Source organism: Hypomesus nipponensis, chromosome 13, assembly GCF_054491055.1.
Source record: "Hypomesus nipponensis isolate SF chromosome 13, ASM5449105v1, whole genome shotgun sequence".
NCBI classification, from domain to species: domain Eukaryota; kingdom Metazoa; phylum Chordata; class Actinopteri; order Osmeriformes; family Osmeridae; genus Hypomesus; species Hypomesus nipponensis.
Window position 1 is genome coordinate 8960807 of NC_140373.1, and position 22971 is coordinate 8983777.

The 22971-nt window shown below is 44.2% G+C and overlaps 5 protein-coding genes across 9 annotated transcripts; 2 read left to right on the plus strand and 3 right to left on the minus strand.

Moving 5' to 3' along the window:
- Positions 1-221: 221 nt before the first annotated feature.
- Positions 222-5128, minus strand: LOC146259867 (uncharacterized protein C16orf52 homolog A-like). Of its 3 annotated transcripts, XM_084669900.1 has the most exons (4): positions 4623-5128; positions 4232-4393; positions 1729-1941; positions 222-1086 (listed from the first exon to the last, which is right to left on the minus strand). In XM_084669900.1, exons 2-4 carry the CDS (start codon positions 4344-4346, stop codon positions 902-904), a joined length of 513 nt encoding a protein of 170 aa, XP_084526026.1. In that variant the 5' UTR covers positions 4347-4393; positions 4623-5128; the 3' UTR covers positions 222-901. The 3 variants fall into 3 exon arrangements, with proteins under 3 accessions (XP_084526026.1, XP_084526027.1, XP_084526024.1); XM_084669901.1 differs by having other exon boundaries at positions 4241-5128; XM_084669898.1 differs by having other exon boundaries at positions 4232-5128.
- A 277-nt stretch (positions 5129-5405) lies between these two features.
- On the minus strand, positions 5406-10661 carry uqcrc2b (ubiquinol-cytochrome c reductase core protein 2b). Of its 3 annotated transcripts, XM_084670153.1 has the most exons (15): positions 10547-10594; positions 9815-9844; positions 9631-9732; positions 9135-9284; positions 8943-9007; positions 8767-8823; positions 8523-8647; positions 8310-8407; positions 8091-8148; positions 7811-7906; positions 7426-7625; positions 6853-6933; positions 6541-6617; positions 6164-6317; positions 5406-5772 (listed from the first exon to the last, which is right to left on the minus strand). In XM_084670153.1, the coding sequence occupies exons 1-15, from the start codon at positions 10577-10579 to the stop codon at positions 5689-5691; spliced, it is 1410 nt and encodes a 469-aa protein (XP_084526279.1). In that variant the 5' UTR covers positions 10580-10594; the 3' UTR covers positions 5406-5688. The 3 variants fall into 3 exon arrangements, with proteins under 3 accessions (XP_084526279.1, XP_084526282.1, XP_084526280.1); XM_084670156.1 differs by lacking the exon at positions 9631-9732 and having other exon boundaries at positions 9767-9844; positions 10547-10661; XM_084670154.1 differs by lacking the exon at positions 9815-9844 and having other exon boundaries at positions 10547-10647.
- A 270-nt stretch (positions 10662-10931) lies between these two features.
- On the plus strand, positions 10932-12230 carry LOC146259869 (NHP2-like protein 1). Its single transcript, XM_084670157.1, has 3 exons — positions 10932-11177; positions 11304-11424; positions 11734-12230. The coding sequence occupies exons 1-3, from the start codon at positions 11175-11177 to the stop codon at positions 11994-11996; spliced, it is 387 nt and encodes a 128-aa protein (XP_084526283.1). The 5' UTR covers positions 10932-11174; the 3' UTR covers positions 11997-12230.
- Positions 12231-12917: 687 nt separating this feature from the next.
- Positions 12918-15605, plus strand: crym (crystallin, mu). Its single transcript, XM_084670845.1, has 8 exons — positions 12918-13143; positions 13226-13376; positions 13484-13546; positions 13799-13900; positions 14394-14577; positions 14872-14993; positions 15160-15240; positions 15322-15605. The coding sequence occupies exons 1-8, from the start codon at positions 12971-12973 to the stop codon at positions 15394-15396; spliced, it is 951 nt and encodes a 316-aa protein (XP_084526971.1). The 5' UTR covers positions 12918-12970; the 3' UTR covers positions 15397-15605.
- A 978-nt stretch (positions 15606-16583) lies between these two features.
- LOC146259871 (ras-related C3 botulinum toxin substrate 1-like) lies at positions 16584-20158 on the minus strand. Its single transcript, XM_084670846.1, has 6 exons — positions 19793-20158; positions 18811-18882; positions 18409-18526; positions 17955-18017; positions 17668-17827; positions 16584-17376 (listed from the first exon to the last, which is right to left on the minus strand). The coding sequence occupies exons 1-6, from the start codon at positions 19825-19827 to the stop codon at positions 17246-17248; spliced, it is 579 nt and encodes a 192-aa protein (XP_084526972.1). The 5' UTR covers positions 19828-20158; the 3' UTR covers positions 16584-17245.
- Positions 20159-22971: the final 2813 nt, after the last annotated feature.

The following is a 22971-nucleotide window of genomic DNA, read 5'->3' on the forward strand; positions in this document are numbered from 1 at the left end:
GAAGGAGATGACAAGTTCCGAAGGCCTGAGTCTCTGGTCCAACCGGTGACCAAGCAGGTCTTGACACTGAACTGCACATCATTATTTAGAAGCTTATGATTAAAACTGTCTGTTGATGGGTCCACTCTATGTGGACTCCCTTAATCATAGCAGTACCATTTCATACAGGTATCAAACATTCATTCAAGTCATTCACCGTTCAACATAAGTGAAATAATGAGTCGTTTTGTGAGTAGTTTTAATGAGATGTTTCCCATGAATATCACAGTGCTTCCTGAAACACAGCCGTTCTGCCCGTTAATATGTACAGGAGGGAAAACAAACAATAACTGTGTATAACAACAACAAACAATAACTATGTTCAACAAAAAACACAAACAAAACCATACTGAGAGTAACACATTTCTTAATGCAGTGCGCTGACCATAATAAAGACTAAAAGCTCAAGAAGGGAGAATAGCTTACTTCAGATGATCTTATATCCTTTGGTCTCCAGTCAGTTGTTCCGATCTTCGCTTTAAACAGCTCCCCACTCATCTTGAGACCAGCTCCACTCTGCACACAATGTATGACTGCAATCCTTTCAACAGAGAGACATCCACAGCTGCATCACATCCCATAGCTCCAGTCTTCACCTACCTAAGTGTGTAGTAGGGATGATAATAGGTGATTCCACCAACCTCTAGAAGACCAGAGGCTAGTGGAGGTGATGTCACAGACCCACTTCCTGTTTCTGTGTGTGGATGGCCTCATCCCTCCCCCCTCCCCTGGGACCTTCACAAACGGATGAGTTTTTCCCCAGATCTGCAAAAGGCAGGCCTGGAGGAGGTTTTCAAAGTTCCGTCAGGCACAATAGTCTCTGACTGGCATCTTTTCAGTCAGACAAAAAGTGTGTTCCATGTCAACCAGGCAGGCAGACCTTCCCCGCGAACAGCAGTCCCACTATGGTGAAGAAGATGGACAGGACAAACAGGACGTAGGAGGAGCCCACTACAGTATTGTTGGGCAGCTTGTAGGGCTGGCCTCCCACCTCGTTGATGTAAAACCCTATCGGGAATATCAGTGCTGCCATACAGAACAGCACCACTTTGGAGGAGAGACAAAAAGAGAAAGAGAGAAGATATTGTTAGCTCGCAACAGAAAACAACACGAGTGGTCTCGTTTTAAAACAGGGCTACATGCCACTAAGAATGGCCAACCCAGAATAGAGGTACAAAAATAAAGACTAGCCTGTACCCCTTGTTCAGAGCTAAACCCGATGACAGTGTGCAATAAATGTGTTCACTCAGTCATAATGTGTTCTAGAGAATCACAGCAAGGTAATTTTAGCTCTATTATTACACCCTGAAGCACATCTCAGGACTGCTGAATAGCTTTCTGTTTCGCTCCAGGTTGATCACGGTTAAGAGTGGCCAGCTTCTCTCACTGGTATTTATAGACGCACTCCTCTCTGTAGGGGGGTGGAGGTTCTGAAGGACACACTCAGGAAACAGCAGCCATAGGAACCACACAAAAGCTTTCACAGAAATTAAACCCCCCCAATGGTGTCCATCTGGACCTGGATGGAATCCACTAATGTCCATTAGTGATCTGACAATATTTCAAGGTAAGTCTGACCTGTGCCATCTCATCTCCCCCCCCCCCCCCATGTAAGATACACAAATGTTCCAACCAGTTCATGTCTTTCCCTCATAATCGGCATGTACGTGTAACTGAGGTGCTACCTACTGCCAGTGAATGCGATCCAGCGGGCATATCGTGTGGCCTGGCGGTGCCAGTGTGATGCCACCAGCAGGGCGCAAGTGAGGGTGAGGGAGATGATGCCGAGGATGATGAAGAAGAGGGTGGTGACCCACTCTGGAGGCAGGGTCGGGGGAATGCAGATCCGCGTGCGCCCATGGATGGTCTGGCACTGTCGGACCAGGCCCACTGTCAACGCACCTGGAGAAGGAAGACACTCAAGGTTAAATCACTTCAACACTAAACTCCCTCTGCTTGTCTACAGTCCAAAGTGTAGGTGGAGACTTGTCTGGTTGTATCTACTCTTATCCAGGCTCACTTACCACTGCAGGTTAACTTATCATTGCAAATTCATGTGCACCAAGAGTCCTTCATAATAAACAAAAGCCTTCATGTTCCATTACATAACATCAATGTGTTTCATTACAGTCTCATCAGTTTTTAGGCCAAGTAAATGATGTGTCACTGTTGACTAATATACATTTTTGCCACCATGACTGGCTGTCTTACATAATTCCCCAGGCCACACAGCGAATACTGGCCTGCGTTACATGTTATCAAGCAGCAAAGATATAATGACCTCCCGGATGACACCAGGTTCCGCCTGCCTTCCCTTGTGACCTCTCAGAGCCAAGTGTTGGCTGCATGCTATGGAAACAGACCCAAATAGTCAGAATCTTGGACCATCACCCAATGACAGGGCTCCCTGGGGAACCAATCAGTGACGCATGAGGCTGGATCACCCAGACCCGAGCAGTACAGGTTGAAGGGGGGCTGAGTGGGGAACAGAGGAAATAGAGAAGAAAAAAGGAGGGAAAAGATGAAGGGGAGAGAGTCTTTCTTCACACAGTGACTAGCTGCCAAAGAGAGTCTTGTCTTCCTACCCTTAGAGCCTAGTGGGTCCAATTATGTCAGCGAGGTGGACATCCACACTCAACAATAGAAGCATCAACACCGAGATCATGTAAGGAATGCTTCAGCTCAGCCCCTTCCAGCTACAGTACACACATATGATGAGACGAAAAATTAAATCCTACTACACCCTCCCCTCCTACACACACACACCCACACACCTCCTCCTATCCATGGTAAGGGGGAGTGGGATCCCTTAACCAGCTGTTTGTGTCGCCAAAGCAGAAAGGAGACCGAAGACAGGAGCAGAGAGTAGCAACGCCCATATTTGTCATATTAAATCTGATAAAGACAAATGGACTGAGAAGCATAATCATTATTTGGAGCATGTGAGCTCTTCATAAGTGAGCTCTTCACCAGGCCCATTGCTACAGATATATTAACTCCAAGTTGTACTTTATGTTCTCTGGCACTGTTCGGAGGACAATCTTCTCAGGGCTGTTCAGCAGCTGTTCCAGGTGTGTAACTGGTCATATTGGTGTGAGTGTGTGTGTTGCAAAAGTGTGTCATGTCTGTAGTTAGTGAACACTTCCCAAACCCCAGTCAGTCCCCCGCTGTTTCAAACTTCACAACAGAATACCTGCATAATGACCAGGAGGCACGCCATCATATACACACACACACACACACACACACACACACACACACACACACACACACACACACACACAGTATACAAACTACACTTACATACCCAACTTACACAACAACCATACACTGCCTCTCACACACGCATAGACTATGAGTAGTTTCAAATAAGACTATCGTCATATAAGACCGATTACATGTCTGTAACAACATATTTTTTTCTCACTGGGCAATTGTTCGAGGAAAACCATTGTGAATGAGCTCAATAGTGTGGACAGATGCAATTTTTTTTACATGAAAACTCAATAACTGTGCTCCTTGTCAAGGCCACCTTCACTGAGTTATCATTGTACTTCATAGTTAATGAAAAGGGTTTCCGTTCCCAACAGACCTAATTAGAAATAGCAAAACACCTCAATTTACAAACAGTACCGCCTCTCAGGTAATAAGTATCAGGCCAATTAAACAAATCCTGAAGGCTTTAAGCTAGCTCTGATAATGACTTCCTCAGGCTAACTGGGATGGAGGTTGAGAGCCATCCGATGGGAAATTAGATTACAGTATGGACGAAGCATGGACCTCCAGCTTTGATCAGAGTCATGAGCTGCTGGTAGGCTGTCAGGGCCAAGGACGAGGTCCTGTTAATCCGGTCTAGTTGGGTGTTGCTCGGTGATGTTCTGTGGCTGAGATTGTAATGGCTTGCCACAATTACAATGGTAATTTGATGCGGTTGTAAATAGCCTACACAGGATAAAAAGTGCCTTACAGCTTCATCTCTTAGATTCGCTCTCTCATATAGGCTACACACACAGAGACGCTGTCACACGACATGCAGCAGTGGTGATGGAGGCGGTGTCTGGAAGGGACATGATTTTAGAGATGGCTGAACATGTACATATATTGGTATACAACTATGATGCCGAATACGTAGTAATGTACATATGGATGTTTTTACACTACAAGTACCAAAGGTTAAGAGAAAGATCCTCACCTGACTTACCAGCTGATTCCCCTGTATTGATCCAGTCTGGGTTGGCGATGCTGGCGATGGCAAAAATGTCTGCTGCGAGGAACAGGCATCCTGATATGATGGTCAATTTATCCATAGCCTGGTGTTGATTATCTGGTAGCTCCAATGATGGTCGCCGATTTGCTTTGAGAGGGTATACGTCGTCCCAAAAGGTAGGGAAGATAAACAACACACTGAAGCATTAAGTTCAAATGCTCAATGTAGCACGATTGGGTCTTGCCCGGTGACTATATAGTCGTCATCGTTTGAGAGACGGTAAGGCTGTCATCTTAACGCACCAAAGCCCTTTACCATAACGTTCAGTGCGTTGTGCTCTGTAACGTTAAAAGTTCTTAGTTTTTTTATACCCTACCGATCACCGGGGATGTCTTGGTTGTGCTTGCAGTTTCTTCCAAGCCAGAGGTGCGTAGGCTATTAGGCTACAGACTGCCCTCAAGGCTGGGACATTTAACAGGGAACTCCTGCTGTTTCACATATTTCCACTGCAGAATGCCGCATCTTGGAGACCAATTGGAGACACAAAGACACATGCATTACGAGTAAAAACAAACATCCAAAACTTCTTCCAGTATTTCGCCGTTATTATCCGTTAATTGTTGATCGAAAATAGGCTTGTGCACAAATAGCCTCTGGTCGTCTCCTGGCTTTGTACCCCCCTCTCTTCTCCATGAAGAACAGCTACATCTCACATTAAACCCCCAAAATATTAAAAACATGCGAAGAATATATCGAAAACCACAATCCGTCCGGACCAAGTCATATCCCCGCGTTAACAAAAAGCCCGTTATTTTCCGTCTTTAAATGTCCGCCAGCGACTGTATCCTTTCGTGGCAACATTGAAGCAATCTACTGACTATCAGTCGGCTACCTAACCACGTTGAATGTGTGCTAACGTCAGCTCTCGCGAGATAGTACTTTAAAGGGTGGCGCTGTTGTCCAACGGCTGTATATGTGAATTCATGCCATTGTGGGAGTAAATCCTCTTTCATCATAGGTGTGTCTTGTTCTTTTAATTACATTTCTTAAAACTAAATCCCACAATTGCATGTTTATAAAAGTCTGATCAACTAATTTGCTTGAAGAACGTCCTCAACAAACACACATAGTAACACAAAGACACAAAGCAAACCACAAATATTATGGTAGACAGTTTATTCATTAATTTACATCAGCTATACAGTTCAAGAGGACACATGGTCGTGCACCATTATTTTCCCTTGATGCACCAGGATGAATGATTCACTTAAGAGTGAGAACAAGTATAAATATCAACTAGTGGGATGAAAACATTATTTTCTAGAACATCGCAATTATGGTAGTACCAATGACCATATTTATTTTTGGGTGTTTGTAAAATGGACAGATGGTCATAGCTTTACCGTTTCAAATCACAGGTAGGATACAGGGTGACAGAAAGGTTAGATCTCATCTATGAAGGGTGTTTTTACAAGGTTACCAGTGGAAGCCATGGATTTCTTGCCGGAAACAAATTTCTGTGCAGCCTGGAAAACACATTTGTCTTCAGTTTAGTATGAAAGCTAAACAGTAATACTTTATTTCAGACATGCACATGACAAATCAAGCTAGTTTAACTCATTCCAAACTTTTTGGCCACACTAACCAACAATACTTAAGCCCATCCCAACAGAAGCGTCACATAGTTGCAGAGGTTAAACTCACTCTTCAGGACAAATATTCCACCGGTCTGGAGCTGCTTTTAGGTGACATAGCTGACCAAAAAGTTCATGTGTATGTGTTACCGCTACCTTCAGTGTTAGAACCCAGTGGTATGTGTGGGTTAAGAATCACGGCACAGTGATGATTACTATCCTGCATTTCTCCTGTGCCTCTCACCAGCACACATGTGGCAACATTCTCTCCCTCGTCACTTACGTTGACGACGTCAGCAGTGGCAACCATGTCGATCTTCTGGACGACGGCCTCAGGTGAGAGGTATGACCCCGCAATCAGGGCCTGGTTGCCCATGGCCTCCAGCACAGAGTCAGAGCTTTCCAGGGACATCAGGTACTGAGCCTTCAGCTGAGTCCTTTCAATCAGGGTTACACATGGGAGGGACAGTCCATCATCAATGATGTATGATTACAGCTTTAGATGGACAGGATTAACTTGATCCATAACATTCACAGATCATCAAATGGAATCCCTTTCGCAAAAAGCCACATAATACCAGTGCCACTCAATCCAATTGCAGGTTATATTGAAAAGGGGTGCTTGGTGCTGACACGTGTGTAGTCGGTCGACTAGCTTACTTGGCTCTGGTCAGGTCAGCGGCGTCAAGATCACCATCAGCAACAGCCTTTACCTGGCCAACGGCAGCCTGGATCACCTGGGGAAGGGGACAGGGAAAAGTAAATTAACTTGTGAATCAATCCAGATCGCCAGTGAAACACACACAACTACAACAACCTCGGTATTGATGTTTTTCCAACACAACGTGAAAAAAGTATGCCACATTTACTATGGTCTGGGATTCAGACAAATGTATTGACGTGTCCCTCTTGAGTTTTGATCGTTTCAGCCATTGTATACTTGACCCTCTGATGGCTAGTGTTGATACTCACGTCAGTGGCAGAGTCAGCCTGGGAGATGGTGTACACTCCAAACAGACCAGAGTCAGAGTAGCTGGCGTTGAAAGCAGAAGCCTAAATAAAAACACAGTTCAATTTAGTATCTTATATCCCAAAGTAGCTGTAGCAGCCAAATGGGTTGCTACAGTCAAATGTGTAATGTCCCTGGTGTACACTGGATGTTGCTGTTAATTGCACAGGTGTTTTAGGCATATTGGTAGGAAGGCTACTGTTGTAGTTAGGTGTTGACCCCAGAAGGGCAAAAGGGTTTGACTGTGTGAGAGCACAGTATAATACTGAGCTACTGGGTTGTTGTTCCCCAGGAATAACCAGGTTGACGCGCTTAGATTAGATGATTTCCGTCAGCGAGATAAATTCCATTGAAGTCTTGATTGAGTTTAAAACAGTTCTCCATTTATTGTGTATACCCAATAAAATGTAAAGCAACAGTAGCCTTTTATCAGATTTGGAAGTTATAATTATTATATATATTTTTATTTATTTAAGCAAGAGACCAAGCTGAACACCGTCACAAGTGTCTGTGACAGTAAACTGCCTGGTACTCACATCAAATGGATCGCTGGTTGTCTTGGAGATGCCTTGGATGAGTTTGTTAGTGGTGTTGGAGCCCCGCTTGATGTAGGGCCCCGCCCCCAGGACGTGCTGCAGCACACTGTAGGCCCAGGCCTCTTCTGAGCCAAGATGAGCCCCCTGAATCACCAGGGCTGAGTGGACCAGACTGTTGGAGTTCTGGTTACGTGTTTCGCCTGGAGCAAGGGAGAAAAGGAGGAACAGAGGAAAAGATCAAGTGAGAAAAAGTATGTGTTTGGTGTTGAAGGGAGGAAGCAATATATTGTAGCTTTTTCGTTGCCTTACGGCCAATCGATAATTCCTACTGGTCAATTCTGTTCCTAAATTGTGTCTTGGAGTGTGTGTGTGTGCGCTGAATCACCTCCTCTGTACTGAACCTTGGTCCCAACTGTCCCCATACCACTCCGGATGTTCAGAAACTGTTCCCCAACCTGAGTCAGCACAGTGTGGTCCACACCTGGGTACACAAGACAGGAAAACAAGATCAGTACATCATTATCGGCAGTCACTGTCATACACTATCGGTGTATTGGTGAGAATCTATTGGTGAGTCTACGGCGAGAATAGATTATTCTCGATCCATTGTCACGGTCACACAATATCTCATTATTCTGTTGTTCAACAGGGTAGTGCAGAGTTACCTAGTCCAACCAGAGCCATTCTGGAACTTGTGAAGTTGTTTTCAACATAGTGGTGCAGCTGAAGAGAGATGAATATGGTTACAACACAGAAACACGCTGAACAATACACACACTCCCAAAGCTAGTCAAGCAGCATGTATATATCATAGTACACGATCATCTGGATGTAACACCACTCGCAGCGTTATCTGTCCAGTCAAACCATCGGCGTGGTCTTACATGGTCGGAGTCGATGTTTCCCACCATGTAGTCTGGGCAGTAGAGGGAGTTGGACAGGGCGTTCTTGAAAGCTGTTGCATGTAGATCCTCAATCAACCCTGGGGAGAGCAGACACGGATTTAGTTCCAGTTCACCTCTTCAGTCCAGATCAAATCGAACATATCGGAATACATCCACCAGGACTGAGGCGAGAGAAAGGGGGACGTAGCAGACCTATCTGAGGGCTTTGTGAGGCGAGGGCCTTGTCCATCTTCACCCTGGAGGTCAGGTCAGACACCTCCCACGGCCGGAACTCTGGCGCTGTGGTCACGTTGATCAGGTACTCCATCACTGTGTCACTACCAGGTGGAGGGAGAGAAGGAACCAGAGAGAAAGAGGAGAAGATGATGTGGATAATGTCTAGTCTCATGAAGGAGGAGAGGGGTACGAAGAAACCAAAACCCCTTCCAATGCTCACATGTGGTCTCTCAAGCAGTCGACGGAGTAGACCATGTTCTCTCTGCTTGAGGTCACGCTGCAGACAAGAAATCACCACACATTGGTGACACAGTGTTTAAAAGTACATTTCTTGAATTCAAAAGAAGAGCATATCATGTGCTTGTCTGTACGGAGTCTTGTTGCTGGCTGACTGACCTCAAGCTGCCTCCCACTGCCTCCACACCTTGACAGATCTTGAAGGCAGAGGCGCCTTTGGTGGTCTGGAAAAAACAAGCAGAGATGGATTCATTAGATCAGATAAGTCGGGCCCCCTGCTTGCGTTGGGATCTTTGCAAGTTCAGCCGAGGAGGACCTCAGGAAGTTCACTCATGTCACTCAGTCACCCACCAGGTTGGCGGCAAGGCGCAGAAGGTGGGTGACGCCCTGGTTGCCGGGGCTCTCATAGCGACAGCCGGCCTTGATGAAGACTCCAATCTTGGAGGCCGGGGAGTAGTTCTCCAGTGAGGCGATGACCAGTCCGCTGGGCAGTTTGGTCACCTGGAGTAGACAGGTAGATCAGTGACCTGTAACCGCTGACACACTCATCACAGAGCAGTACACATAACAGTGCATGGTTATAAATTCATAAGCTTTATGACAGAGGCCTGAAACAATTCAGGGACGAGAGTCAATTAAATCATTGAATTGTAGCAGAGATGTGTGTGCTGTAGAATTACAGGTTCACAACATCACTCCAGCAAACACCACAGACTTGCCCTCCCTTCCCTGACTTACCAATCCCACCCAGGCCTAGACAAACCTTCTCCACTACATCCCAACCCATCCCTTAACCTCCCCATCCAACCATGCACAGGCCAGCTCCCCACCACCGTCCTCCACATACATGGACATCGTGATAAGAGTGGACCACCCCAGGGGAGAGCTTGAGGCCTGCCAGGGGCTCACTCAAGGACAGGTCTGTTCTTGAGGTCGCATAGCAGCGTTTCTGTGGAGAGAAAGACAGGTCAACACCCACTGACCTGCACATCTTGTGGATGAAACTTAACACTCTCCGCCGCCACATCCACCTTACGGGCAGCCTGGGCTGCATAAAGCCTCTGCAAATCAGAAAACACGCAATATCATCACATGCACGTGGGACTCGACTAAACGGGTTGAGGGCCATGAGATAAGAGAATCAGAGCAAGAGAAAAACGTTGATGAGGAGGCCGAGTCTGCTTGATCAGCCAATTATCAATAAAAGACTATTGGGTTTCCTTGAGACCTTACATGACCAGACAGTGTTCAGCTATAAACACATCCCTATTTAGAGTGAATAGCTACTACATTCAATAAAATAACATAGTATTGTGATAAGTAGGTGGTTTTGTAAACCTCGTTGAATGAAGTGAAGATCAGCTCTTTAAGTGACCTGAAACTAAACCGGGGCGTACTGGCTTTGAGCCCGTCGCGTACTGCCACAGGAACACATACACAGCATGATGAAATGTATGACAAGAGCGTCTGACTACACTTGATCATTGAACTACAAAACACTTTAGAGGTAGTGTTGCGCAACGTATAGATTGACAGATGAAGTGCTGCCAGTGCTGGAAAACCATAAGGATGTACGTGGCTTGCTAGCTACTGCTGTATTTCCGACATCTGACATTACTGTACTGACAAATCGGAGGAGGCAAACATCTTCAGACAGCTTATCGAGTTGGGTTCACCCAGACAAGAAATCACATCACAAATGACGAGGGCGTTTATTGGCACATATATATTCAGACCAGCGAGGTTGTCGGGTGAGTTCTTACCGATAGTTGACTTATTCCCCGAATCCCCTTCATATCCCCTCTACGCTTCTACCAGGGCGATGAAACAATATGGCTGACTCGTGAATGCCCTACCCATAGTTCCTAGCGCGTCAGATTCTTCCTCGATGGATTTTTAAACAGGCTCTGAACAAACCAGAGAATGTCTAACCAAACCACGTCCCCTACTGTCCTGACGTGTAGCAGAAATACATTTGGATTTGGAAATCCACAATTATAAAATTGTGCAAATATCCCACTTAATTTGGGCGATATTTTATATTGCCGATAAATTAGGTTACTTTAAAGAAAATACCGAATTAAAGGTAAGCTACGTAAAGGGAGAGTATCTCCGTTCCGAGCATTTCCTGTCCCGGTAAAAGCGGTTCTTTTTGCGCATGTGTAGAGTTGCTGCGCACTGAAACACGTGTTGAAGCCGAACAGAAAACGCAAAATTGGAATTTCACCGAGCCGCATAGGTCTGATAATTGTGTTCTGTAAATTCCGAATTAATACGGGTTTACTAATAATCAAAGGAAGGTCAACAATCCTCCGTGAAGCATTCGCCGAGAGGACCAACAATAATAAATCGAGAGCTTAGACCTCATTGAAAACATCAACGGAAGCCATCATGGTGAGTTGAGTTCATTGACGGAACCATGTCTATATTTTTACAGTTAACTACCAGCGAAGCAGCTTTAGTTAGTATGTTTTGGTGGTGGTGTTAATTGTGTTAACATATAGCCATTTGTTTTCTCAGACTGACGCTGAAGTGAACCCTAAAGCCTACCCCCTTGCCGATGCAACGCTGTCTAAGACCATCTTGGACCTCGTGCAGCAAGCGTCCAACTACAAACAGCTAAGAAAAGGGGCCAACGAAGGTGAGTGCTTGATACTAGCAACCAGGAACCATAGTTACAATAGTAGCATAGGGTGAGCCTATATAATATCCATCCACTTGTAAAGACACGTATATCCTAAAATCTCCCCCCCCCATGAGTAGTTCTGTTACAGCCAGTCCCCTGTAGCCTAAATTACAACGACACTGGATGTGAATCCAGTCTGCACCTTCAAAACCAATACAGTGCAGTGACAACCATATTGAGATTATTTGTCAGACCAAAACTCATGGGCTTAAACGGTTAATAGCTGCTTCACCTTACTCATACTTTCTCTCTCTTGACCCTCAGCCACCAAGACCCTGAACCGAGGGATCAGTGAGTTCATCGTGATGGCTGCAGATGCTGAGCCTCTGGAGATCATCCTCCACCTGCCACTGCTCTGCGAGGACAAGAACGTCCCCTATGTGTTTGTGCGCTCCAAGCAGGCTCTGGGCCGCGCCTGTGGCGTCTCTCGACCCGTCATTGCCACCTCGGTCACCATCAAGGAGGGCTCTCAACTGAAGCCGCAGATTCAGTCTATTCAGACTGCAATAGAGAGACTGTTGGTGTGATTGTATTATAGATTATAATTCTCTGGTGTTCATGGTCTCTGAGAGGGACACTTATCAGGGAATAAAGTTAGTCCTGGTCTTGTTTTTTGATAAGGTATCGAATTGTCTTTGACAGAGGCATTGATCTCTACATATATCTGTTTTTTATTTAGGGAAGCAGAAAGTAGCTGATTTTTGGCTTAAATCGTGTAAAATTATGTTTTGTGATAATAAAACATGGTTATGGTTATTTTTTATGAATGTCTGGTGTTTTCTGTGACATTGCAAAAGTATGACAAGTTTCAGATTGTTAAAGCAATGCAAATGTGGGCCACACACAACAAAGTATTAGATCAGATGCACTAACGTAATTTATGCATAGTCCCGGAGATTTTGGCAAATTAGAAATCCTGGTCGAACAGTTTTTTACGTTTTGGTTAAAACTTTAATTCCAAGAAAGTACTGGAGCTTTTATTATCCAATTTGTTGAGTTGCTGAGCGTGTGAGTCATTGGTGATGGCGTAACGGAGACCACGTGAGTTTCTGAACTTTTGGACCTCGCTTCTATTGATGGGAAGTTCGGATCATTTTAGTAATTTGGTTCTTTGAATCTCGTTCAGTAAAATGAACGAATCTTTTTTCGAGTCATTCGTTCATTTCAACGTGGGGGGCGGGGGTGTACATTACAATAATGTATCATCACAGTTTGTATGATTTGGTCATTTATTATCACACTAGCATTTAATTGTCACAGCAAATAATTACACTGCACTAAACTGTAAGTGTAAATGTAAAGTGAAAATAATAATTCTGTTTACTTGGACGAGCCTATGCAACAGTCCCGATGCGCGGCCACGAGAAAATGAACGAATCACTCTTTGAGAGGACTCATTACTCCCGAGTCCTTGTAAGGAGTCGTTCAAAATGAACGAATCGTTCACAAACGACACATCACTAATCGGTTCAAACACGCGCCTTCGTGGTGGCTGGACGTGATGGACATGGCTGACTCGCCAGCTGTCATAAAGCAGGATGAGGTGGAGAGTCTGTTGCTTTACAAAGACCTTATTCCCCGTCTGGAAGTGGCGATGGGGAAGTTCTCTAAACGGAACAGCGATGAGTTAATTCAGCCCGTACGCACCGTGATCCCGCTACATAAATACAATGGGTAGGCTAAAGCAGTTCCACTAATGGTAACGTCCTTATGTAAATCAGAATTTAACTGGTCAGTAACGAATGATTGTTGACAGATTTTTGGGTCTAATGCCAGCATACATGGTACATGAAGACGTCTTATGCACTAAAATGGTGTGCTTCTACAAAAGAGAAAGCGGTTCAACTTTGCCCTCTACCCAAGCAACTGTACTGGTGTTTGATCCCGAGTATGGTAATTTGAAAGCTGTGAGTGTACATACTAATATGCCTGATTTCCGAGATCAGATGTCGTAAGTGATTATTGCACCAGAAATACGTTTTGGGAGAATCAGTAAAGTGGTTTTCATGTCTAGGTTATAAATGGAGATGTGATTACTGCCAAAAGGACAGCAGCACTATCTGCTATATCTGCAAAGGTAATTACACCTTCCAACTCCTGACTCATTTTATCATCACTTCCATAACGTATACAAACACATGTTTTTATTTTCTAGCTATGGGGCTTTTTTTCAAATAATTTCTATTTGTAAATGTTGTGTAGCCCAGTCTACTTTTTCATTTAATTTATTTAGCAATGAAATAGCCTACTGTACCTTAGTGTTGATATTGGAACTTACTGGTATTTGGAATTGTGGTTTTAATGTCATGGAATGTGTTCTGTTGTCCAGCTGCTGATGCCAGGGCAGTCTGAGGTGCTGGCCATTCTGGGAGCAGGTCACCAGGCTGTCAGCCACTACCAGGTCTTCACTGAAACCTTCTCCTTCAGGGAGGTAATGAGGTTGAAAGAACACTTTAAAAAAGGGAAAAAATGAAGGTAGAAGTACATAAAAGGTAAATTACTGTACTATACAGTAAGTGTATCACTAGAAGTTGTTATAATTTACAACGGTACTTAGGAATGGTCTGCTGAATACAATGCTAGTTTCCTCAAGGATCACAATGACTCTTGCTTAGAGACTTGTGCTCTTGTTGGTTAGTGGGAACTGATTTAAACTGTTGTATCTGTTTCTGTTGTAACTGTTGTTAAACTGTTAATTGTAACTTGCTTAACTACATGCTCTTATGGTTCTTCCCTAACCCTATTTTTTGGTTGTTCACAATGTGTGCTTCTTGTTTTGGCTACCCACAATGCTTTGGGGCTATCTTCTTGTTATTATCAGTGACCTATGCACTTTGTAAAGTTCTCTCTTGGAAGTCGCTTTGGATAAAAGCGTCTGCTGAATGAATACATGTAATTTGGTGTGTTTACCATGACCGTGTCAGGTGCGTGTGTGGAGCCCGAGGAGAGAGACGGCAGCAAAGTTTGCCAGCTCCGTGGATGGTGCTGTGTCAGTGTGTGACTGTGTGGAGGAGGCTGTGAGAGGGGCAGACGTCATAGTCACTGTGACCCGTGCGACTGAACCGGTCCTCCTCGGGAAGTGGGTCAAACCAGGGGCACACGTGGCAGGTGAGGGAAGGCAGTCGTAGGGGTTTGGTCTTTCCTACTGTAAACAATGTGCATTGTTATCAGTGTGCACTAGGAGTCCAGTAGGAGCTGTCGTATGAATGTGTTACATTTACATTTAGCAAACGCTCTTATCCAGAGCGACTTACAGTAAGTACAGGGACATTAAGACACGGCCGGGAACCGATCTTGCAACCTTCAGATTACTAGTCCGATTCCCTAACTGCTCAGCCACCTGCCTCCCACTCCCAGTGTTAGCACTGTGCTAGCTATTTGAGATGTGTGTGTGTGTGTCAGCGGTGGGAGCCTGCAGACCAGACTGGCGAGAGCTGGACGATGATTTGATGAGGGCAGCAGTGGTTTATGTGGACAGCAGAGAGGGAGCGACGGCAGAGTCTGGGGACGTCATCCTGTCAGGGGTCAGTCCCTCCTCTCTTAGCATGCGTGTCTGCCAGTACTTCTTTCTGTCATACTGAGGGAGTGTTATTTCCTATCCATGTGTTACGATGCTACCACAGTAACTGCAGTGGTGTTACTTGGGATAAGAACAGCAACAACCTGACAGGTGCTGTCTTATATCTCCAGGCTGAAGTGTTTGCAGAGCTGGGAGAAGTTCTTAATGGAAACAAACCTGCCCACAGAAAGAAGACCACCGTGTTTAAATCCCTAGGTAGGTGCCATCAACCTGCCATCCCATGACTCTCATCCTGTCCCTCCCAGGGTCTACTAACGCAGTCTTTCTCTCACCTAGGGATGGGGGTACAGGATGCTGTGTCTGCCAAACTTGTGTTTGACCAATGGGAACAGCAGAGGAAGCTGTAGCATAGCCAGGCAGGAAGAGGTGGATGCCCCAATACGGAATTTGAAATGGGAATGGCCACAACACGGTGCTGTGATAAATGTCATTTTATATTCAAATAGGGTGGGAAAGACAAACCACCAATGCATTTCTGTGAATTTATTTGCTTAAAAAAACAAACAAATAACACTACAGATTATAATATACTATTCAAATAAAATGAAAAATGTTATTTTCTTTGTGCCTCTACAACATTGCCGAATGCTGCAGTTTCTCAAGGGTGAAGATTAAAAGTCCTGCACATTTTGATCACAGTTCATGACAGCTGGTGTGCTTGGGAGAATAATCACCAGTACAGTAGCAAGTCACCGATCTAATGATTATGGTTCCTACAGCACTTAAGACGCTACAGTATATCAAGACATTGGCCATATACAGGTTCTGAGAGTTCAAACATTGTTCTTAGATCTAGTTAATCAGTGAAGACAAGACAGGAAAACGTTGACGATAACATTGTGATACTCAGCATCACACTGTAATCCCATCGCCTAACTATTCCGAGTAAAAAGAAGCCAACATCAGAATGTATTTTAACTCTGAAGTTAGAAATGGAACAGAAGAGACTACAAGTTGCTGTGCCCGGCCAGGTCTGCTGGTTAAAGGAATGTGAGAGTAAAGAACGCTGAGTACCCCATGCAAGTACCTTGGGCTGTAAAAACTAGCCACCACAGACATGATCCATGATTGATGACTCCATTATGTAGGATTGGTATGGTACAGCATGTACATGAACCGTCACAAAACATGAAAACCGTAACCAGAGGGATCTATATTGATTTGGACTGATCTATAATCTACTCACAGCACTTCTGTAGACCTGCGCTAGTGCATGAAATACTGGCTGTCTACATTAAATGGAGCGAGAGGGGTTGAAGCCTGCTGTAGGTTATTAGTGAATAAATCAGTGGATAACCTTTAAAACTGTCTCAAAATATGATACCAACTTCAAATCAGTTTTGTTTAAAATAGTTTACTGTGATAGATTAACTTCAATTGTACCAGAAAAAGGCTTTTTGATCAGAATTTACTTGAGAGAATGATTACAGAACTTGGCGACAATTTCATTTAGAGTTTAGAAGTTATTCATTTAACTGTCACTTTGAGATGGTCATATGGTATTCAGAAGAGAACTCTGAAGGGACAAAGACAGTATAATTATTACATTTAATGTACATAGAGCAACTACACAAAGATGACAGTTATCCATTTGGCAACACCTCAACTACAGTCTGTAAACAAACAAAGTGGGCTCATTAAGAGAAAGAGACTGAAACAGATGAGCAATTGATTAAAAATCTTCTTGGAAAAATAATTCAAAAAAAGGAAAAAAAGATTTGGGGGAGTAAAACTAGAAGGCAGCAGGAATTTCTTAGTGTAGGGAAACTGATGTTTCCCGCTCCTCCTTGAGTCGATAGTTGAGTTAGTTCTATGATCGCAGAATAAAAATCAATCATATCTAAGTAGTAATTATTACAATTCGACACAGAAATATAACATAGGAATACACATCCTTCTGTAGAATCCTCCCTCTTCTTCCTGTCTCCAACTGACCCTTTGCCCCCTAAACACTAGCCTGGATCTGACAACAGTGGAAAGACACCAAGATGGATGACCCATCCAGCCAATTAAAGGAACTGTAGTGATTGCTCCATGACGTTAACCGTGTCCAGCTCTCTCAGAACTAACCTAGAGGGGAGGGGAGGGAGGGGGGGAACTTGACATGGGACTACAGGAAACACCCCACCCTCTTCCTTTCCAAAAGGTGAGCTCAGACTGCAGCAGCATTCCTTCCACTTCCCGTACCAAGGCTCATTAGAGGATCTTGCACTTCCTTTTGGACTTCTTGACGGGCGGGGGGCAGAGCACTGCCCTGATGGCCTCATCAAAGACCGTTTTAAGGCCACGCTGGGTCAAGGCTGAGCACTCCAAGTACTTCACAGAGCCTAAGAACAGATGAGGTGAGGAGAGGGTCAGAGAGATAGAAAGACATTGCAAATTAACCATATTTACCTTCTTAGGTTTTCCTTATTAACAACGATAAACATGTTTACAGTTACATAGGGAAAAAGGACACTTTTACATTTATTCATGAAGCAGACACGTTCAAGGGTTTTGGACTAAAACAATTTGTATTCATACAGGTCCATTAAAGGCACTTCAATAGACTAGCATATAAGACATTTCCATGACGTTGCCCTGCCCTAGAAACCAGACTGTATTATGACAATACTGACCGATCTCTTTGGCCATGGCCAGGCCCTGGGGGTAGGTGATGGGGGACAGCTTCTTCTCCTTCAGCTTCTCGATGGTGTCCTTGTCATCCCTCAGGTCCAGCTTGGTGCCCACCAGAATGATGGGCGTGTTGGGGCAGTGGTGACGCACCTCAGGGTACCACTGCACAGAGGCCAGGCAGACGGGAGGAGAGTCCGGTCAGTACAGAAGAGGCAAGGCAATCACAAGACCTCAACTGTTTCACATAGAAGGGACATGAAACCAACCACAACAGGGGCGATGGCCTCACCTTAGCCCGGACGTTTTCAAAGGAGGCAGGGCTCACGAGAGAAAAGCAGATCAGGAAGACATCCTGGAGAGAGAACAACATCAGCTCAATATAACTGAGGGGCGAACCAATGATGACCAGAAATGCTCTAAACAGGTCCCAATAACAGATTCTATACCTTTCCCCACTCCACAATCAGCAGTCACCACATATCACTAGAGTTTATTTACTGATCAAGCGAACAATGTTGGCCTGACTAACGGTTCCTCTCTACTCATAGGTTGAGGGTTGCCAAGACCACTCAAACAGAGCTTCCTTTCACCTCCTCCCTGCCCATCGCCAGCTATTGTGGAGGGAATGTGTGTCGACACAGGGCAGTCATAAACCCCCTCACATACACTGCCAGCCCTTATAGAGCCTGGCCTGTGCATGATTCATGGTCTGTGTGTGTGTGTGTGTGTGTGTGTGTAGATACCGTCTGCGGGTAAGACAGAGGTCTGAGCCTGTCGTAGTCTTCTTGTCCTGCTGTATCCCAGAGACCCAGGTTCACTGGTTTACCATCCACCATCACATTGGCAGAATAGTTGTCAAAGCTGGGAGGAGAAAATAAGTGGTTGGTTAGAACAGGTTTATCAAGTAGATGTGATTAACAGCTTACCAGGAAATGAAGGCCACTTATAAATAGGAATGAGACAGAAGACATTGATCTATTGAAATGATTTATGGATCCTTGCAGATTCAATAATAAATTAAGGAGGTCCCTGTTTGCATTCTTTTAATGTCGGAAAGGATTCAGCACAGTCAGCTATCTGTTGGCGTCCATCTATCTGCTGACTGACTCGTCATGTCAATCTCAGGATGTTGAGTGCACACTTACACTGTGGGGATGTACTCTCCAGGGAATGCATTGGTGGTGTAGCTGATGAGCAAGCATGTTTTACCCACAGCCCTGGAAGAAAGAAAGAGAGGCAAAAGAGTATAAGAGAAGTGGTGAAATGGGAGGGAAAATACTTTTACTTTCAATTCATCAGACTCGTAACGAAAACAAGAGCTGAGTGTAACTGTTAGTCATCGCACAGTTACAAATACTGTGTACACGTCCTGATTTGTAAGAAGTCTCACCAATACACACAGTTTATGAACAGTTTGAATTCACTGGATGGTTAACTTAAGAAACAATCCCCTAGCCTGTCTTCTCATTGTTCTAGATACTGACTGAAGGGAGCTTTGTCATGTCTGCCATGCTGGGGGTTCCCTTTTCAATAGGCCCATGGTGGTACCATTAACAGACCATGGCACACAACATTCACCACCGCTTGTTTACATTCAGCCTCAGATCTGCAATGCTGGTCATGGCAAAGCCTGGTACACACTGTTGGAGTGTCCTAATTAATCAAACACATATTCCAAAGCATAGGAAAAGTATCCTGCGTGCAATAGCATAACTTGAGGAAGATGGAAGGATAGACAGTGATTATGAGACACCTTCATTTAAAATTACGAAAGGAATAGCCGACAGTTTAAAGTGGGAGTAGCAACCAATGTGGTGTGATTATTAGTTGACAAACAACACAAGTAATGAATCATGTTTTTGAAATCACATCAAAATCACAAAAAAATTTAACTATGCGGAACTCGCTCGATATTACTAGGCCAGCAAGCATGTCGCTCATACACAAGTTGAAGTTGTTAATAGTTGAGCTAGCGTTAGTATTAGCAGGCAAGCCATGCTAACAAAGCTAGCTACCGAGACTGGGTGAAAGTCATGTATACCACCAATAAACTACCTTATTTTGTGTCAAATGTACAATCACATAGGTCATTAATGGTATGCTTGAGAAAATATTAATTCAACTTACCCGTCCCCTACTACCACACACTTGATGGCCTGCATTGGAAACCTCTCTGGAGCTAGCGAGTTAGCTAGCTAAAGTAGGGTAAGCTCGTTCTCGCCTGGTTAGCTTGTTAGCGCACACCACCACTGGCAAACCACTCTTTTGTTGCGTGAACTTATTTGAGGAACACAGGGAAAGCCGGTGCTGAAGTCTCGACTAAGGAACAAAAGTTTTAAAATAATGTTTTATGGATAAACCGTCGGGTCTTTCTCCTGAACTCTACCTTGGTGGAATTAAAACTTGTGAAACAAGAAGCCACCACCCCAAAAAATTATGGTGCTAAGATGAAAAAACGCCCTTACACAACGGAAGCTGTACGTTCCAAGTCCATGCAAGTCATTTCCGTGGATATTTTAAGGAATGTTGGGCAACGCCACCTAGTGACAATGTGATGGCATTGGGATTCTCAACAGTTCAGTTTATCAACACAAGGGCGCAGTATTCCCTCATTTGGTTTACTGGTGTAGGAAAATAATTACAATAGGTGCGTATAACATAGTATCGTCAAAAAGGTGTATGTAAAGGTGATTTTGGAATCCTTTAAATTTTCTTCATCTATCACAATATAAAATGTACACGTTTATTATTGATTAATAACATCTTCATGGCAACTTTTCATTACTCCATTCCCCCTACTGCTCAAAGACAGCTGCCCCCCCCCCCCTCCCACACACACACACACACACACATTTCATGTTTTACATAAAAGAAAGATTATTTTATTGAGGGATTTTCAGTGGAAAGACACATTAACAGGATAAACAACCCCATTTAGCAGGGGCTAAAAGCATAGGAGAGAGATTACTGCAAGATAAACATGCTATCCACAGAGTCATTAGGGCAGCAGTCATACACACATATGAAGTACATGGGAATGGAGATGCACTGTGATCTGCATCCCTGGTACAGAGAAAATACTGCATGTGCAATCCTTTCCTTTTTTAAGGTGAACTCTGATTTGTCAATGTGTGTGATTATCTGTGTACATGTGTGATCATTTGTATAATCCAGGGTGTGCAGGTTGTAAGGTCCCAACAGTAAGTACTGTAAACAAAGTGACATTACTAACCCGTTCAGCAGCCTCTACCAAAGCTGTCATGCTGTTCCTCTGCTGATCTCCAGATCAATTATACACCCATGTAGCCACAGAGAGAAACATGATACATTAGATATGATGGGGCTCACTTAGCTCCGCTCATATGGGACATCAAATGGATTTTCCGTGAAATTCTATGCAAGAGTTGGTTAGCAAGCCGTTAGGTAGAGAATAATAAAGAACTGCATTTCTTCCAAATGTTTTAGTCTGTCCTTGCTGACTAAATCCCAGCTGTTCGTTATATGGTTGCAGCTGTGTCATCACTTTGAAGCTCTGTAGCACAATGAATCCTCAGTGTTGTCTTCACAGATGTTGTCTTCACATTAGAAATTCTACCGTCAGGGACCTCTTCCAGGGATCCTCTGATATTGTTTACAATGAGATGGACCTGGTACTTCTGACTTTGACTTTGGAATGTGGACTGGTGTCACAGTTCAGTATCCCAAATGCACACAAGCTAAATATGGGACATTGTGGGAAGATTTCTTAATGGTATAGAATTTTACTCCAGTACCTACAAACAGAAACACTTGGTTCTATGTCTATGTTACAGAAACAGAACCGTTCAAACAAACACCAATCTGCCCAGTCTTTACCGGCAAACATGATACATCACAGTACAGAGGAGGTGGGAGTTGTCCAAACAGACTTTACTCTGGGTCAAAGGTTTCCCCTTTAAACCAGAATTTCTGGAACAGAGGAGGAAGGATGTCCCCCATCTCCTCTTTTTCCTCCCCACCACCTCTCCTTCCCTCCCCTTGACCAACCACCTCACCCTCTCCAACTGTCTGTGAAAGGAAGGAAGTCCTGTGTGTGTGTACTGTAGGTTTTGCCACAGAGTGAAGAAGCTCAAAGATAGTCAGTGGACGGATATGTATTGTCACTTGTGTACTTAAGTGTACATTCTGTTACTTTAATCCCTTAGTGATTAAAGTCAAATCCATTTGTAGAAATCTTGGGATACATGGAATTAACACCCAACCCATGGCTATATGTATATGAGTCTAATACATGACACAAACATATTCACATGAAAGTTTTAAACCATCAGCAATCCGTCATTATTACTAAATATTACCAGTAAAGTAAGCAAGGCTCTACATTGGGTTGCCAGTTTTCATCAATAGTTCCAAGAAGGAAATATTTCCATTATCTTTTATTTCTACTACTCCCATCTTTTGCTCACTCTCCCTTCCTCCATCCATCCTTCCATTAATCCCTCCCTCCCATCCTCCCTCCCTGTCTTCCCTGTACAGACTACCTCACCCTCTGCCACCCTCTGTGAGGAAGGAAGCTGTGTGAGTGTGTGTGTTTGTGCATGATCATGTGTGTTGGTTTGATACAGGGCTCCAGGATAGTCAATGAAAGGGTGTGTGCTGTCACATGTCCTACATCCAGGAACATTCTAGTTGTGCGTAAACACAAACATTTGAGTGAGAAGACTCCAGTGCAGATCTAATTAGGGGGGCTTATCAGGGATGGGGAACAAGACAGGCTGTCATCTGTGGTGTCTCTGACTGACTCACTGTATTCTCAGAAAGAAACATTCTTCAGTAATATGTCAGAACGCTCCACAAGCCTGCTGACTGCAGGAAACTGCTGGGTTTGGATCTCTGTCAATGATTCATGTTGATACAGCAATCTAACCTGATGTTTCTGCTACCGTGGGCATGCAGCAACACTGAGAGGAACAATCAGGGGGACATTCCGGAACTGTTCCCGGAAGGACGGGGGGTGGGGGGTAAGGGGTGGGGGGTGAGGAGGAGGTAGGAAATGGGAGAGAGAATTGTCAAGTGTAACATTGGTTATATGCATCCTTCTATTTAATAATTCTCAGATGGATGACTGTAGCTCAGCCAGTTGGCTCTTGGCATGATGACCCTCATTATAGTCTCATGGGTCAGTGAATGTTTTAACAGTTCACACAAGTGTACTGTAACATGCGCCACAGAAAACTTCAGTTTGACAAAAATTGTTGAGTGGATCTGTCTCCATGCTGAAGATATACTGTGTATCATCTTCATACATACACTATAGTTGCAATACA